General features: G+C 56.1%; 3 protein-coding genes and 1 pseudogene across 3 annotated transcripts in view; 3 read left to right on the top strand and 1 right to left on the bottom strand.

Moving 5' to 3' along the window:
* Window positions 1-5,008: 5,008 nt before the first annotated feature.
* FOXR1 (forkhead box R1) lies at window positions 5,009-7,572 on the top strand. The gene is made up of 6 exons (XM_032228917.1): window positions 5,009-5,262; window positions 5,432-5,521; window positions 5,701-5,870; window positions 6,216-6,445; window positions 6,660-6,892; window positions 7,166-7,572. Exons 1-6 carry the CDS (start codon window positions 5,142-5,144, stop codon window positions 7,192-7,194), a joined length of 873 nt encoding a protein of 290 aa, XP_032084808.1. The 5' UTR covers window positions 5,009-5,141; the 3' UTR covers window positions 7,195-7,572.
* An 84-nt stretch (window positions 7,573-7,656) lies between these two features.
* CCDC84 (coiled-coil domain containing 84) lies at window positions 7,657-11,553 on the top strand. Its single transcript, XM_032228785.1, is given in 12 exon segments — window positions 7,657-7,831; window positions 7,919-8,085; window positions 8,171-8,269; window positions 8,570-8,635; window positions 8,725-8,781; window positions 9,508-9,541; window positions 9,820-9,850; window positions 10,152-10,232; window positions 10,328-10,356; window positions 10,359-10,425; window positions 10,428-10,461; window positions 10,940-11,553. Coding segments are annotated over 12 exon segments (909 nt in total). The 5' UTR covers window positions 7,657-7,696; the 3' UTR covers window positions 11,049-11,553.
* Window positions 11,503-13,678, bottom strand: part of LOC116516442 — a 24,316-nt pseudogene continuing 22,140 nt past the window's right edge.
* Window positions 12,422-13,678, top strand: part of TRAPPC4 (trafficking protein particle complex 4) — a 1,712-nt gene continuing 455 nt past the window's right edge. Inside the window, exons 1-4 of the mRNA XM_032228918.1 lie at window positions 12,422-12,734; window positions 12,809-12,983; window positions 13,063-13,166; window positions 13,258-13,384. Coding sequence (XP_032084809.1) covers window positions 12,560-12,734; window positions 12,809-12,983; window positions 13,063-13,166; window positions 13,258-13,384 — 581 coding nt within the window. The 5' untranslated portion in view covers window positions 12,422-12,559. The remainder of the gene's footprint in view (window positions 12,735-12,808; window positions 12,984-13,062; window positions 13,167-13,257; window positions 13,385-13,678) is intronic.

Genomic DNA, 13,678 nt, shown 5'->3' with positions numbered 1-13,678 from the left:
TGCGCCGGGAGGGAGGGAGGGAGCGGCCAACCGCGGGAGGCGCCGCCTGCGGAACGGAGCCTCTGAGCATGTGCTGAGCGCTCTCGGGCTCCTCTCTTCCGGAGAGGCTCATCCCGGGAAAAGAGAGACAATGAACGTGGCGGAGCGGCCTTGAAACAGCCAAGCCGGCCGAAACGGGGAATTGCTTGGAGGGGAGACCACGAGGAGATCCCAACGGGACGGGCAGCGCTGTCAGAAAGAGCAGCCTTAAGAGCGACAGGCCCTGAGGTCCTCCCCAGGGGAAGCGGCCGGGGGACTCTCTCTGCTCCCTAAATCCGGCTCTTGGGTTTGGGGAGCCCGACCGGCACCCAGGAGCTTTGCTTGGAAGGGATGGGAGCCTCCCCCCCACCCCTATGGGAAAGCAGAATCCCGGGCCTGCCCCCTCCCTTTGCAGACCTTCACGGATGTGGGCAGGATCTGAGGGGCCGAACCCGTCTGGGCAGGGACGGCTTCATTTCCCCCACCCCACTTTAGGCAGGGGAATAAGGTCTTGAGGGTGTTAACCACGGTAACCAAAGGAATGGGGGGGGGGGCAGGTGAAAGTGTGACTGGCAGAATGAAGGGAGGGAGGCCCAATCCAGGAGCAGCCTGCCCCTTTCGGTGCTGACTGCCCCACCTGGCTCCCCCCCTGCCTTGCAGGAGCCCCCCCCCATTCCTCTTGGGGGAGGGGTTGCCTTGGCTTGCAACTATGAGGTGAAGCTTTCCCAGCCTCAGGGCAGTTCTGTGGGCCTTGGGGGGGGGTGTTTCCTCCCTCAAAACCTCTGATTTGCCTTATAAAGGCCTTGTCCGCTTGGGGTGGTAGGACTCCTGTGCTGGGGAGCAGGTGAGGAGGAGGCCCTTGGCTGAGTGCCGGAAGCCTCCTCCTCCTCCTCCTCCTCCTCCGTGGAGGAAGACCTGACTCCCTGCTTGGCCAAGTTCCTCCCAGCCAGTGGAAGATGATGGGATAATTAAATGCGAGGGCTCATTGCAGATGATGCTCCTGTTGCCTAGCAACTAATGGTTTCCATAGACACAGTGAACCACAGCCTGCTAAGCAGCAAGTGAACAGTGCAGGAAGTCGGGGAGAGAGGAAACCCCCATCATCCACTCCCTCCCGGGTGGAGGAGAGGGCCGCAAGGAAGGAAGCCACTCCCGGCCCTCCTCCGGCGGCTGCTGCTGCTCTGCCCTTTTCGGCTAGAAGGGGCTTCACCTCACTTGGCCTGTCGGCTGAGGGCACAGAGGCAGTGGGGTGGCCTGCCCTTGCCAGCCTCCAGCAGCCTCCAGCAGGGGGAATGTGAGGATCCAGCACCTCAACCTCGCTTTGTGCAGCCAGGGCACCAGGTGTGGCCCTACCTCGGGAGGCCTTTCTCCCTCAGTCTAGGCAATCTCTAAAGGGAGGGAGGGGGGGGGTGCTAGAGAGGCTCCTTCCCCAGACACGCAAAGCCCATTTCACTCCTAAACCAAAGACCAATTTGCTCTGCAGCCAAAGAGGGAGAAGCTCTATACAGTCAGTAAAAACATCACCAGGAGCCGACTGTGGCTCAGACCGTCAGCTTCCCCTTGCAACATTTAGGCTTAAATTGAAGAAAGTAGGGGGAAGCACTAGGCCGCTCAGGTATGAGCTAAATCATATCCCTGAGGAACGTAGAGGTGGCAAATAGTTTAAGGAATTAGATCTGATAGACAGAGTGCCTGAAGAACTATGGACGGAGGTTCGTTGTATAAGAGGTAGCAACTGAAACCATCCCAAAGAAAAAGAAACGGCTGCCTGACGAAGCAAATAGCTGAGGAAAGAAATGAAGAGAAAGGCAGAGGAGAAAGATACACCCAACTGAGTACAGAATTCCAGGGAAGAGCTAGAAGAGATAAGAATGCCTCCTTAAATGAACAGTGCAAAGAAACAGAAGAAAACAATAGAATAGGGAGGACCAGAGATCTCTTCAAGAAAATTGGAGATGGGCATGATAAAGGACCCAAATGGCAGGGACCCAACAGAGGCAGAAGAGATTAAGAAGAGGTGGCAAAATTACATTCTATACAAGAATGAGCTTAATGTCCCTGATAACCAGGATGGTCACTGAACTCGAGCCAGATATTCTAGGTGGGGAAGTTAAATGGGCCTTGGGAAATCTGAGCAACCACAAAGCTGGTGGAGGTGACAGTATTCCAGCTTAGCTATTCAAAATCTTAAAAGATGATGTAGTAAAAGAAATCTAGGATCATGGCATCCGGCCCTCTCAATTCCTGGCAAATAGATGGGGAAGAAATGGAGGTAGTGACAGATTTTACTTTCCTGGGCTCCAAGATCACAGCAGATGGGGACTGCAGCCAAGAAATTAAAAGACGCTTGCTCCTGGAGTGGAAAGTTATGGCAAATCTAGACAGCATCCTAAAAAGCAGAGACATCACCTGCCAATAAAAGCATGTAGGGTCAAGGCTTTTTCCACTTGCAATGTATGGCCAATATAAGGCCGTGAAAGTTGGACCAGAAGGAAAGCTGAGCGCCAAAGAATTTAAGCCTTTGAACTCTGGTGCTGGAGAAGATTCCTGCAAGTCCCTTGGACTGCAAGGCCATCCAAGTGGTCAGTCCTAGAGGAGATCCACCCTGGCTGCTCTTTAGAAGGCCAGATCCTGAAGATGAAACTCAAAGACTTTGGCCACCTAAGGAGAAGGAAGAAGGACTCCCTAGAGAAGAGCCTCATGCTGGGAACGATGGAGGGCAGAAGAAGAAGAAGGGGACGGCAGAGAATGAAGTGGCAGGATGGAGTCCCCGAAGCAGCCAGCGTGAGCTTCAATGGACTCCAGAGGATGGTAGAGGACAGGAAGGCCTGGAGGAATGTTGTCCATGGGATTGCGATGGGTTGAACATGACTTCGCAACTAACAACAAAACCAAAAATCACCAGCCCTAAGCACAAACCAAGGCGAGGAGAGAGAGAGACCGCAGAGGTTCCTGGCAGCTGGAGGGAGGGAGGAAGGAAATCCCATGGATTGCACAAAAATAGGGCAGCCCTCAGTGCCAGGGGAGCCTGCCAGGTAGTCCCTGGCACTGGGGAGTGGGGGGCATGACCCTCGGCCTTCCTTTCTCCAAGTGAAATGCCGCGTATTTCCCGCATCCCCTTAATAATCCTGGAGCCATCGAAGCCCTTACAGCCCTTCTGACTTCAAAGTCACCCTTATAATGATATGTACGTATACTTCAGTACAGAAAACAATGGAAGACCAACGTAGTCATGAATTAATCGTTTCTTTTAATATGCTTTAATTTTTTATTACCAGGGATATTTTAAGCTGCACATAGCACCCTAATTATTTCTGACTTTGTAAGAGAAGCAAGTGGAGAAAAAGCAGAAAACGGAAACACGCCCAAAGGCCGCGTCCAGTCTGGATTTGGGCCCCATTCGACCGATTTTCAGTGAGCGCCTCTGAGGAAGGGGGCAAGGCTCAGAATACACAGTTGTCAAATGAGATGTTTTACTACTCATAGTTTTTTTTACTACCTCTGAATCTTTCATTTTCAGTGACTTTGGAAAACGGAAGAATTACCTCTATTGAAAGAAGCTTTTTACCTTCTTACATGTTCATTTTGGTGTATTTCATTTGATCCAAATGCAGAACTGTTCCTGCAACTCAGCCATTTTATGTATCATTTAAAATGACAATATAGTAAACATAACCCACTTTTCAATTTGTCCCCCTTTTCTTCCTGTTTTTTTCAGGCTTAGGGCTAAGGTTATTTAGGCCTTTGCATTTCTGCTTCATAATGAGACCTCTTCCTATCCCATTCCTCTCGGGGATGGTGCTTGTTGAAATGCAGGCATTGGGTCAGCCCGTAGAACAATGGCCCGGCCTGAATTGAGCACCTGCCCACTGGTGGGTCTGCGTTTAGATCTAGAGCCCGTGTGTCTGTGGTGGCATCTGTGTGCCATATTCATCTTGGATAGGTTTGTAGTGAATCAGTCCAGAAAGTAGGATAGTTCAACAGCCATAATGACCGTGTGGGCTGTGCATGCAATGTGTGCAGGTCCTTCTTCTGAATGGGCTCCCGTGAGCCGAAAAACCCACACCCTACGTGTGCCACCGGTGGAAGTTTGGGGATGGTCTCGGGGCTTGTACTAAGGTCACACATCACCCAGGAGGGAAAGGGGTGGACAACGCACTGCAGCTCATTGAGGTTATGCAACATCCTTGTCTCCACTCTCGCCTGTGGGGGTGAAGTCACTAGAGAAAGAGCCAACTGTTCTCTTGAGTGGAGGGAGAAGGGGTTTCTTTGCCTTGGGTAGATCCTGGGCCCTGGGCACATGGCTGACTCCAGCCACCTTTTCTTCCCAACAGTTCTCCAGCGGAGAGAGGCCTGGAAGCACAAGGAGGGTCTCCCACCTGGGAGGATGACAGGTGGGACCTGCTTTGTGCTTGGCCTGACAAAGCTGTCATAGCTGGGTCTAGCTCTGTCTCTGGAGGGGATGAGTCCCGTATTGGAAGAGGGTTGGAAGCCTGGACTTGGGCACAAAATCTACTTGGTGGAAGAAGATAGATGCAGAAGATAAACTGTCCCAACATTTTGAAGGGGCTGCAAAACCTCTGCTCCTGCACACCATTCATATGCTTTGCTCATCTGGCACAGTAAGGCAGCTTTGTATCTCTCTCTCTCCCCCTCCTCCAGAGTGGGATTGCCCTTCCTTGGCCATCTGGTCCTCACCTGGCCACCCACACCTGCCATGGAACTTTCCTGGAGCTAATGGGCAGAAACCTGAGCTTTAATGGGAGAAACACACATTCTGTTCCCAAGACACACTTATTCATGATTAGCTGAACCATGGTTTACTGAACCCAAGTTTCCAAGTTTATACAATGTTAAAACCAGGAGCAAGTGTAGACTCTGGGCTCGCACAATATCTCAACTTGAGACCAAATGGTTGTGTGAAAAGGGAAACAAGAAACCGAGCTTTTTCCCAAACCCTCGTCCGCCGACCGGCTCTTTTCCTAACATCCCCACAAACCAGAATGCGGAGCAATTTCGGCGGCGGCGCGGTGGGGAGCGCTTAAAGGGACGAGCGCGGCAGGACGGCCCGGCTCGTCCGAAAACCTCCGGACCGCCGCGCAGGTTGTGCGCACGACAGCCGGATGGACTTGCGCCTACGGAGACCGGCCTTCTGGGCCCGGCTTCACCTGCGGAGCGGCCTCCAGGGCTGGGACCTGCCCCGGGAACTGGCCCTAGACGCCACCTGTGACCAGCTGTCCCCAGGTGAGGCGGCCCTTGCTGGCGCTCGCTCGCCCTTCCCCGCGTCTTTCGAGGCGGCGGGGTCGGGTGGTCCCTTTGGCTGAGCCTCTGTCACCGGGAAGGGCGAAGAAGGTGGGACTCCCGGCGCCGCTGCCGGAGCCCAGCTGCCTAACCGCTCTCCCCCTCCCCCCAGTTGCTGACCAGACCCTCCCGTCGGCGCGGCTCCACCAGGCGGCTGGCGGCCCGGCCGAGGCCCCTTGCCTTTCCATCTCGGGGGCTCGTGGTAAGCGAGGAGGGAGCGAGAGACGGAGGGCCTCGCCTGGGGACCCGGCCGTGCTCGGAAAGGCCCGGAATAAAGCAGCAAGGCGAGGGAGCTCCCCCTCCCGTCCCGCGGGTGCCCAGCGCGGTTAGGGACGAGCGGCGTTCTTGCTGAGCGACGCTTGGCTGCTTCTTCCCCTGCAGAGACCGCCGGGCAGCCGCACCTGTGGATGTGGGTGGACCCCAACCTAGTCTGCCCCATCCCCGGACACGCCGCGGGGCTGCCCTCCCTGCCTCCGCCGCCTCCTCGAGCTGCTCCAGAGGTTCCGACCTGCAGCGCAGCCCGCTTCGGAGACGGCCGCCCGGGGGAAGAGGTGCCACGAACTGTTCAGGCGGCCCACGTGGGCCCCCTCGCCCGCCTGGCTAGAAACCTGGGAGGCCGCTGGGTGGGATATCCGGTCTCTTTCGGCTCGCTGGGCCGAGCTAGGAGCCTCTAGGCCGGGGGGGGGCTTTGCAGAAGCTGCTTTTTTCCTTGTGGCAGTTTTGCTGATTAAGGTTCAAACTCTCCCCCACCTTTCGTTGCTGAAGCACAAAAGGTGGGAAGAAGGGCGAGAGGAGGGGGGGCAAGGAGCCCTCAGCCCAGGTCTGCCCTGGAGCAGGTGCCCCAGAGCCAGTTCCTCTCCTGCACTTATTTCCCAAAGGTGCCCCTCTTTTGCCAGGATCCCGGGAGTGCCACTGAAGCCAACCCCACCCTGCTTCCAAATGAGGACCCCCAGAGCCCCCCCCACGCATGCCAGAGTGCAAAGGGGACCCGATCCCGCAGGAGGAAGCTGCGGGCCCAGGGGGGCTGGCCTCGCCCCCCTCTCAATTATTGTATCTTGATTAGCCTTGCCCTGAGCAGCAGCGTGGACAGCAGCCTGACTGTGCAGGAGATCTACAAGTTCACAAGGTGGGCCTCGCAGCAGCGGCCAGGCAGACAGCAGGGTGCGGGGTGTGTGTGTGTGTGTGTTGTCTGCTCTTGGCCTCCTTGTAGCAGAGGGCTTCCTGCTCCTCCGAGGTGGAGCATTGTAGTCTGGCCAGTGGCTACCATGAGCTCATGGAGGTGGGCCTGGCCCTTGCCAGGGGGTGATGCCTGAGACTCTGGCCCTTTGCCCCCTTGCCAGGCACCACTTCCCCTTCTTCCGCACGGCTCCGGAGGGCTGGAAAAACACTGTCCGGCACAACCTCTGCTTCAGCAGCAGCTTTGAGAAGACCACAGACTTCGTTTGCCTTGAAGGGAACCGCAAGTCCCGCCTGTGGAAGTTAACCACAGAGGGCCGGCGGAAGTTTCAGGAGGAGGCGCAGGCACTGCCAGAGGATTTGAAGGGCTTGGTGCACCAGAGCATGGACAAGCCAGGTGGGCCTTTTCCCAGAGGGCAAAAGCCCTTCCCTCTCCCCCCCACCCCCCGGGTTGGATGTGCCTCCAACCCAGGCTCCGTGCGGGCGTGCGCATGTCCGCGTGTTCCCCAGAGGAAGGATTGGTTGAGGAAGAAATTGGACCCAACATGCCATCTGCAGTGAGGAGGCTGAGCCACCTGGCAGTGCCAGATGCTGGACGGGAGGCCCAATCCCCTGCCCTGCGGTTTCTTGGCAGACCTGGTGAACCAACAGCCTTGTCTCCCTTCTCCAGAATTAATGCGGTCTCTCTTTGGCCTCTGATCCTCGGTGTGGAAGTCTGGCAGAGCTGCCAAGGAGGATTTGACTTGCCAAGGAGAGGAGGCTGCATTTTCCAGGCCACTCGGGATGCTCCGGGCATTGCCTGCTTGACCCTCGGCTGGGAAGGCACTGAGCGAGGGAGCTTCATCCTGACCGGGAGCCTGCCTCTCGATTGGCCCCCGAAAGAAGCGGAGGAGACCCCCACCCGGGTTTATGTTGAAATTTATGTTTGAAGCCTTTCCCCTCCATTCTGGGCCGGGGGGGGGGATCTGGGGGTCCCAATAAAGGCCTGCCGAGAGCAACGCGGTGTGGTTGTCTCTGGAGTTGATTTCTATGCGCCCCTCCATCCACCCTGTTGCCGCGGGGGAAGCTACCCAGACGCCATTTCGCTGCCTGGAAGCGGCCCCTGCGCCGCCCGAAGGACCCCTCCCCTCGCCCCGCCCACCGGAGTCGCCGAGCAGGGCGCGCGGCCGTGACGTCACTGCGGGGGACGCGGCGCAGCAAGATGGCGGCCGAGGCGGCGACGCTCTTCCGCTGCCAGCTGTGCCGCCGCAGCGCCTTCGACGGTCGCCGGAGCCACCTGTACAGCGCGGGGCACCAGCGGCGGCTGCGCGCGGCCCTGGCCCGGCTGGGCGAGAAGGTGGGCGGCGGGGCGGGGGCCCCGGGAGGGGCTTCCTGGGGCGGGCAGGGGCGCGTCTGACGGCTCTCCTCCGCTTCCCCCGGGCAGGTGGCGGCGGCGCGGGCGGCGGCGCGGCGGGCGGAGGTGCTGCCCTTCCAGCCCGGCGAGCACGAGCGGCGCGTCTGGTGCCCCTGCTGCGCGCGCGAGGTCCGGAGCCACCTGAGCCGCGGCGCGCGGACGGTGCTGCACGGCGGCCTCCTGGAGCACCTGGCCAGGTGAGGGGCGGGAGGGCGGACGGGCGGAGTCTGCTGCGCCGCGCCTCCCCGGCGGCCGAGCGACGCCCTCTTGGCTTCCCCGCAGCCCGGAGCACGAGAGAGCCGTGGCCGCCTTCTGGAGGAAGAACAGGGCCGACCCCAAGCAGAAGGCCGACTTCCTGCTGTCCGCGGCGGAGTACCGGCGGTGAGTGGCTCCGGCCGGCGGAGGGCTGGCTGCCGGCCCACCTGCTTCCGGCCGGCGCTCCCCTCCCCCCCCCGGCTGGGCTGTGACCAGGGAGTGGGGCTCCGGTCTTCGGTCGTTATAGGAGGAGCTGGTAGCCTTCCCTGTGCCAGTCTGTGAAGCCGTTCTTAGGACACATTTCTGACCAGGGAGGCTGTGCCAGGCCTCTGGAGAGCCCAGACGGTGTCTCCATGCCACCAACAATTAGTCACCTCTGCATTAATGCTCTTGCTTCCCAGAGTGATGGGCTGCTTTACACTTCCACTTCCAGGAGTCTCTCTGTGAAGCCCTGGATGCTTATGAAGAGAAGGAAGATGCAGCATCCAGGAGGTAGATCTGGGGGGGATCCAAGTGGTTCAGGGAACGACAAGGACCTGACTTCAGCTCTGAGTTCCTCTTTCCATCTTTCCTCATTGCAGGCTGCAGCTCACATCCGAGACATGGAGCAGAAGAGACGAGAGATGGTACAGGCCATCTTAGAGGTTTGTGTGCCCAAGTTCAGAGTGGGCAGTATCCATCATTGTGTTCGCAATGGTTTCTGCAGAACCTTCCCACTCGCTCCCTTTCTTTGCCTGTCTTTCCCCCACTGCATTAAACTCAAATCCATTTGCCAGGAGTTTTAAGGTATTGTGCTCTGGCCCAAGTATTAATTCAAATGGTAATTTGGGAATTAAATTTGTAATTTAACTATTATCAACTCCTTTTTAATTTTTTTCCCTGGGGAAATGCTCTTGGGTTAGGGGTATTTCCTTTGCTCGCATGAGTGCTTGAGCGTTTTAGCTGAATCTGGTTCATTTTAGTACTCTCCAGATTACAATTTGAAGGCATCTCCTATATTGCAAAATATGTTGTTGTCTCTTGAAACAAGTACGTTTTTCCTGAATTAAACTCAGCCACAGAGAGCGGACACGCTAGGTGATGGAACCACTGCTGTTTACACATTACAGGGAATTTAAGGTAGGAGTTACCTTCAATCAGAGGCCTTCAAAGCTTCTATATCCCTCTACTATTCCTGGCAATATCCTCTTCACATTACCTGGGTGATGAGTCTGTTTCGCTTGTGCTGACAAATGTTCTATGTTGTAGTGATTCTCCTTTTGCTATGGAAGAGCAGGAGCAGCCTGGGCCAAGCTGGAGCACCACTTTTCTTCGAGAAGAGCCTATTTGTCCCAGCAGCACTGTGCCTGAGCTGCACTACCCAGAACTGGGCAGCTGTTAACTTTCATTGGCCACCAGGTACTCCCATTAGGAATAATAACTCTTGCCTCTCACGTTCAGCAGCATGACAACCGAGCAGTGAACGTCTGGGTTCAGTCTACTGTCTTATACCCTCCGTTTTCCAAGAATCTCAAAGAGGGAAAAGGGATGCTGTCCACTGCTGCCTACTGGACTGGGGAGCCAATACCTCTGGCTGCAGGACTCACTCTTCCCTTTGCAGTTTTGCACCTGGGTTTTTCAGATTCTCGGGCCCCTAAAATACTATTTGGGCTTTTCTTTTGTTGTTCCAAATGCAGGAAACAGGTGGGGAGGGCAACATTCACACAGGTAGGTTGGAGTCAGCTTTCTGAAGTGGCTGTTGAGCCTGGCTTTGCCCATGATGGACAATTGGCTCATGAGGGGAAAGAATCTATACTGAAACAATAATTTGCCAACTACATTTAGTTGTGTACATGTGTGTGTACAAACCTTAAAAATGAGTTAACCATGAATTGCATGCTGCATGGCTATACGCGGTGTAGCCTTGAGCATTTGTGAACAGCTGCTCTCGTATCATTATGGTCAATATACTTGGGCACGTGAAAAGAAACGTGGGGTTTTCCTGATTTGTCCACCTTTCAATCTTGAGGAGCAAAACCTCCCTGGCTGATGGATGAAGAGGAAGGCGAAAGGCAGATTGGACCTTCCTATGAAGAATACCTTCAGGAAAGTGAGTGTGCGAGGGTTAGGCCCTATGGGGCTCAGTAGGAAGAACTGAGCAAAGAATGACTCAACGTTTTGTTTTCTCTGTTGTCCTCTTTAAAGGACAGAAGCAGAAACTGAAGCAGCTTCCCGCCCAAGCCGCGTTGGGGCCAACTTTGACCATTCATCTCAGACAGGAGATGCTTGGCTCCCCTCCTTTGGCGTGTTTGGAATCATGGTAGAAGGTGGCAATCCAGGTAAACACACACCTTCCTCTGAGAAGGGCCAGAGGCAATGACTTAACACCATTAATCTGTTTAGATTTAGCTCTCCCTGTGCTGCTATAGACAGCAGTGTGTGTGTGTGTGTGGTGTGTGGAGAGTCAGGGCCTGGCTGCCACCACATCCTCCTCATTTATTGATTCTGAATTTGTTGAATGGTTGCACATGATAACTTATGTATTGGCTCATTTCACATAGTTCAACTGATAACAAAAGTTATTGGAATCTTCTCTGGCTTCCTAAATCCATACAATTGTGATATCAACACATTACATTTGCATGGCCGCCCGTCCCCCCAAAGTTGGACCCTGGAAGCATAACAAATATATAGCCAGAAGTAGCCTTTGTGTGGGTGCTGGAAACCCCCATTGCAGAAGAGCAGAAGGAATCCAGCCTCTTCAAGTTCCTGTCCTAATACAAAAGAATAACTCTTCAACTTTTGTCTTTTTTCTAGACATCAGTTCAAAGCTGAATCTGCAAATAAGCAGCCTGGGTCCAAGAGGAAAGGCCTTGAAACAGCTAAAAGTCTTCGTCCCCGAGGCAGCAGAATTCAAAGCCATTAATCAAAAGAAGCCCAGCTGCTGCTACGGAAGACTTGTGGTGGCTCCTGTGAAATGAACTCTGCTCCTCTAGCCTTATGCACGCAATTGTATTACATTATAATAAAACCGTTGTTATAATTGTATATGGCTTTTACTAAAAATATGGTTTCCAATAAATGTAAGCTATTACAAATATTAAAAGGTGCATTTGTCTAAGATCCGCAAAGCAAATATGAGATTGCAGAAAATATTGCCATCAAAGTTAGGAGCTCATCTATGATTTTCGATATATCCCTTGTTTATTCAGTTGTGCAAACTTATCAAGAGAGACCACTACTTGCACTGCCACACAGTTATAAAGCCAATGCTTTCATAATGTTTTATTTCATGAACCCAATTCTGCAAATCTTTTTGTTATTCAAAAACAGTAGAGCCATATTACCCCTTGCATAATAATTGGCACTTGCTGAGATCGTTACAAAGCCTCAAAAGAGTTTAATCAATTTATTTTTTTGTGTATACAAGTAACTGAAAAGCCATTTGAGAATCTGCAAAGCAAACCAAAGAAGAAATTAGATCTTTCTGATGTAATGTAGTCAATCCTCTTGGCTGTGCAGAAACAGTATTGGTCATCTGGGCTCACCTTGTCAAGCATCCTCTCCTGCCGCTGGGCATCACCTCCCTTGGTGTTTCGGGTGTAGATGACCTGTGCTCTGTGCTTGGAGACCAGTTTAATTAGACCTGCCAGGAGAAAACACGCATCAGAGGATCAGGAAGCTTAGAAAACCGAGCGAGGGGAGCAGCAGCATTTGGGGGGGGTGTGTGTGTTGTAGGTGTCGGCTGCAACGCTCAAGGCCCACAGGCTGGGCTCCTGCGGGAGGAGCGGACCACCTCCGCCTCTCACCTTTGCCCAGGAGCTCTTGTAGGCGCAGCCCGCGCGAGCGAACCCTCGGATCTTCAGCCTCTCTGAGACCACGCGGGGCGTGATGAGCTTGTATTGGGCACCTCCTTGCAGAGGCTTGTCGTTAGGTGGCTTTGTCGAAGAGGACCAGGTTGTTCAGCTTGTCCCTCACCTTCCCCTGGGACCCATTCTGCTCGCGGGGCGGGAGAGAAGTCCGTCAGGCCTGCCCCACACTGCCCACAGCCTCCCCCGCCCGCCCGCCGCCCGCCGGCCCAGCGCCCACCTTCTTCTTGGCTTTGCCGCCGGACTATGTTGACGGGGTCCTTGTCCTTCTTGGCAGGACTTGCCCGCGTCCTTCTTCTTCTTGTCGTCTTTGGGCGGCTGCGGGAAACGAGAGAGAGCCAGAGGGGTCAGCCGCCCGCCGCGCCAGCCGCCTCCCCGTCCCGCCCGGCCCGAGGCCTACCTACCATGGCGCAGCTGGCGCGGCAACGTGCTCCTCCTGGGCGGCTTCCGGCTGGAAAGGAAAGCGGCCCTCCGCGCAGGCCGGAAACCCCACGGCCGAGGCGACTTCCGGCCGGCCCCGGAAGAGGCGTGGCGAGCCCCCCTCCCCGCCAGGCCTACGGGTGCCGCCATGGCCATCTTCAGCGTCTTCGTGGTGAACAAGGCCGGCGGGCTCGTCTACCAGCTGGACCACTACGCGCCGCGGGCCGAGGCCGAGAAGACCTTCAGCTTCCCGCTGGACCTGGTGCTGCGCGCGCACGACGAGCGCGTGCTCGTGGCCTTCGGGCAGCGCGACGGCATCCGCGGTGAGCGGGCGCGCGGGGGGGGGGGGGGGGCCGCTGGGGGGGGCCGTCCGGCTGAGCCGCCGCCTTCCCCGCAGTGGGCCACGCCGTCCTGGCCATCAACGGCGCCGACGTGAACGGCCGCCTGACCGCCGACGGGAAGGACGTGCAGGAGTTCCTGGGCAACGCGGCCAACTACCCGGTGGCCATCCGCTTCGGCCGCGCGCGGCTCTCCTCCAACGAGAAGCTGATGCTGGCCTCCATGTTCCACTCGTGAGTCGGCGGGGCGGCGGCGGGGAGGGGCGGGCGCGACCCCCACCCACCCCCGCCCACCGGCCTGCTTGTCGCGCAGGCTCTTCGCCATCGGGTCGCAGCTCTCCCCCGAGCAGGGCAGCTCCGGCATCGAGGTGCTGGAGACGGACACCTTCAAGCTGCACTGCTTCCAGACGCTGACAGGTAGGCGGGCCGGGCCGAGGGGGCCGGCGGGGGTGGGACCTCCTCCATGCCGGCCTCGGCCTCGCTCTCCCTCCCTCCCTTCCCTCCGCAGGGATGAAGTTCGTGGTGCTGGCCGACCCGCGGCAGTCCGGCATCGAGGCCCTCCTGCGCAAGATCTACGAGATCTACTCGGACTTCGCCCTGAAAAACCCCTTCTACTCTCTGGAGATGCCCATCAGGTGCGCTCAGAGCCTCCCCACAAGCCCCCCTGGGCAGCCCCCCACCCGCCCTGAGGAAGGCTCTTTTTTGGGGGGGGGTTCCTGGTGCCTGAGCTTGTGGGGTCCGTTGGCCACCCCCCGTTTTCCTCTCTCTCCTCCTTTCTTGGAAGTCAAGGGTGTTGCCAGAAACTCTTTTCTTTCTCGTTTCCTCCTCCATGTGCCCGTCTATCCTGTTAACTTACAGGAGATGCAAGTGAGAACGAATATAAGGCATTTCCTTCGGCTCATTGCAGTCTTCTTTATGTACCCGCTTAT

The sequence above is a fragment of the Thamnophis elegans genome, chromosome 13 (assembly GCF_009769535.1).
Source record: "Thamnophis elegans isolate rThaEle1 chromosome 13, rThaEle1.pri, whole genome shotgun sequence".
In the NCBI taxonomy this organism is placed as follows: Eukaryota; Metazoa; Chordata; class Lepidosauria; order Squamata; family Colubridae; genus Thamnophis; species Thamnophis elegans.
The sequence above is the reverse complement of the archived record's forward strand: the minus strand, read 5'-3'. Positions and strand labels throughout refer to the sequence as shown.

Bases quoted from the DNA above. Each gene is read 5' to 3' on its own strand.
- FOXR1 (XM_032228917.1), top strand. From the start codon at position 5,142: ATGGACTTGCGCCTACGGAGACCGGCCTTCTGGGCCCGGCTTCACCTG. The intron at 5,871-6,215 runs GTGCCACGAACT...CTCTTTTGCCAG, and splicing joins ACGGCCGCCCGGGGGAAGAG to GATCCCGGGAGTGCCACTGA. The intron at 6,893-7,165 runs GTGGGCCTTTTC...TCCCTTCTCCAG, and splicing joins CCAGAGCATGGACAAGCCAG to AATTAATGCGGTCTCTCTTT.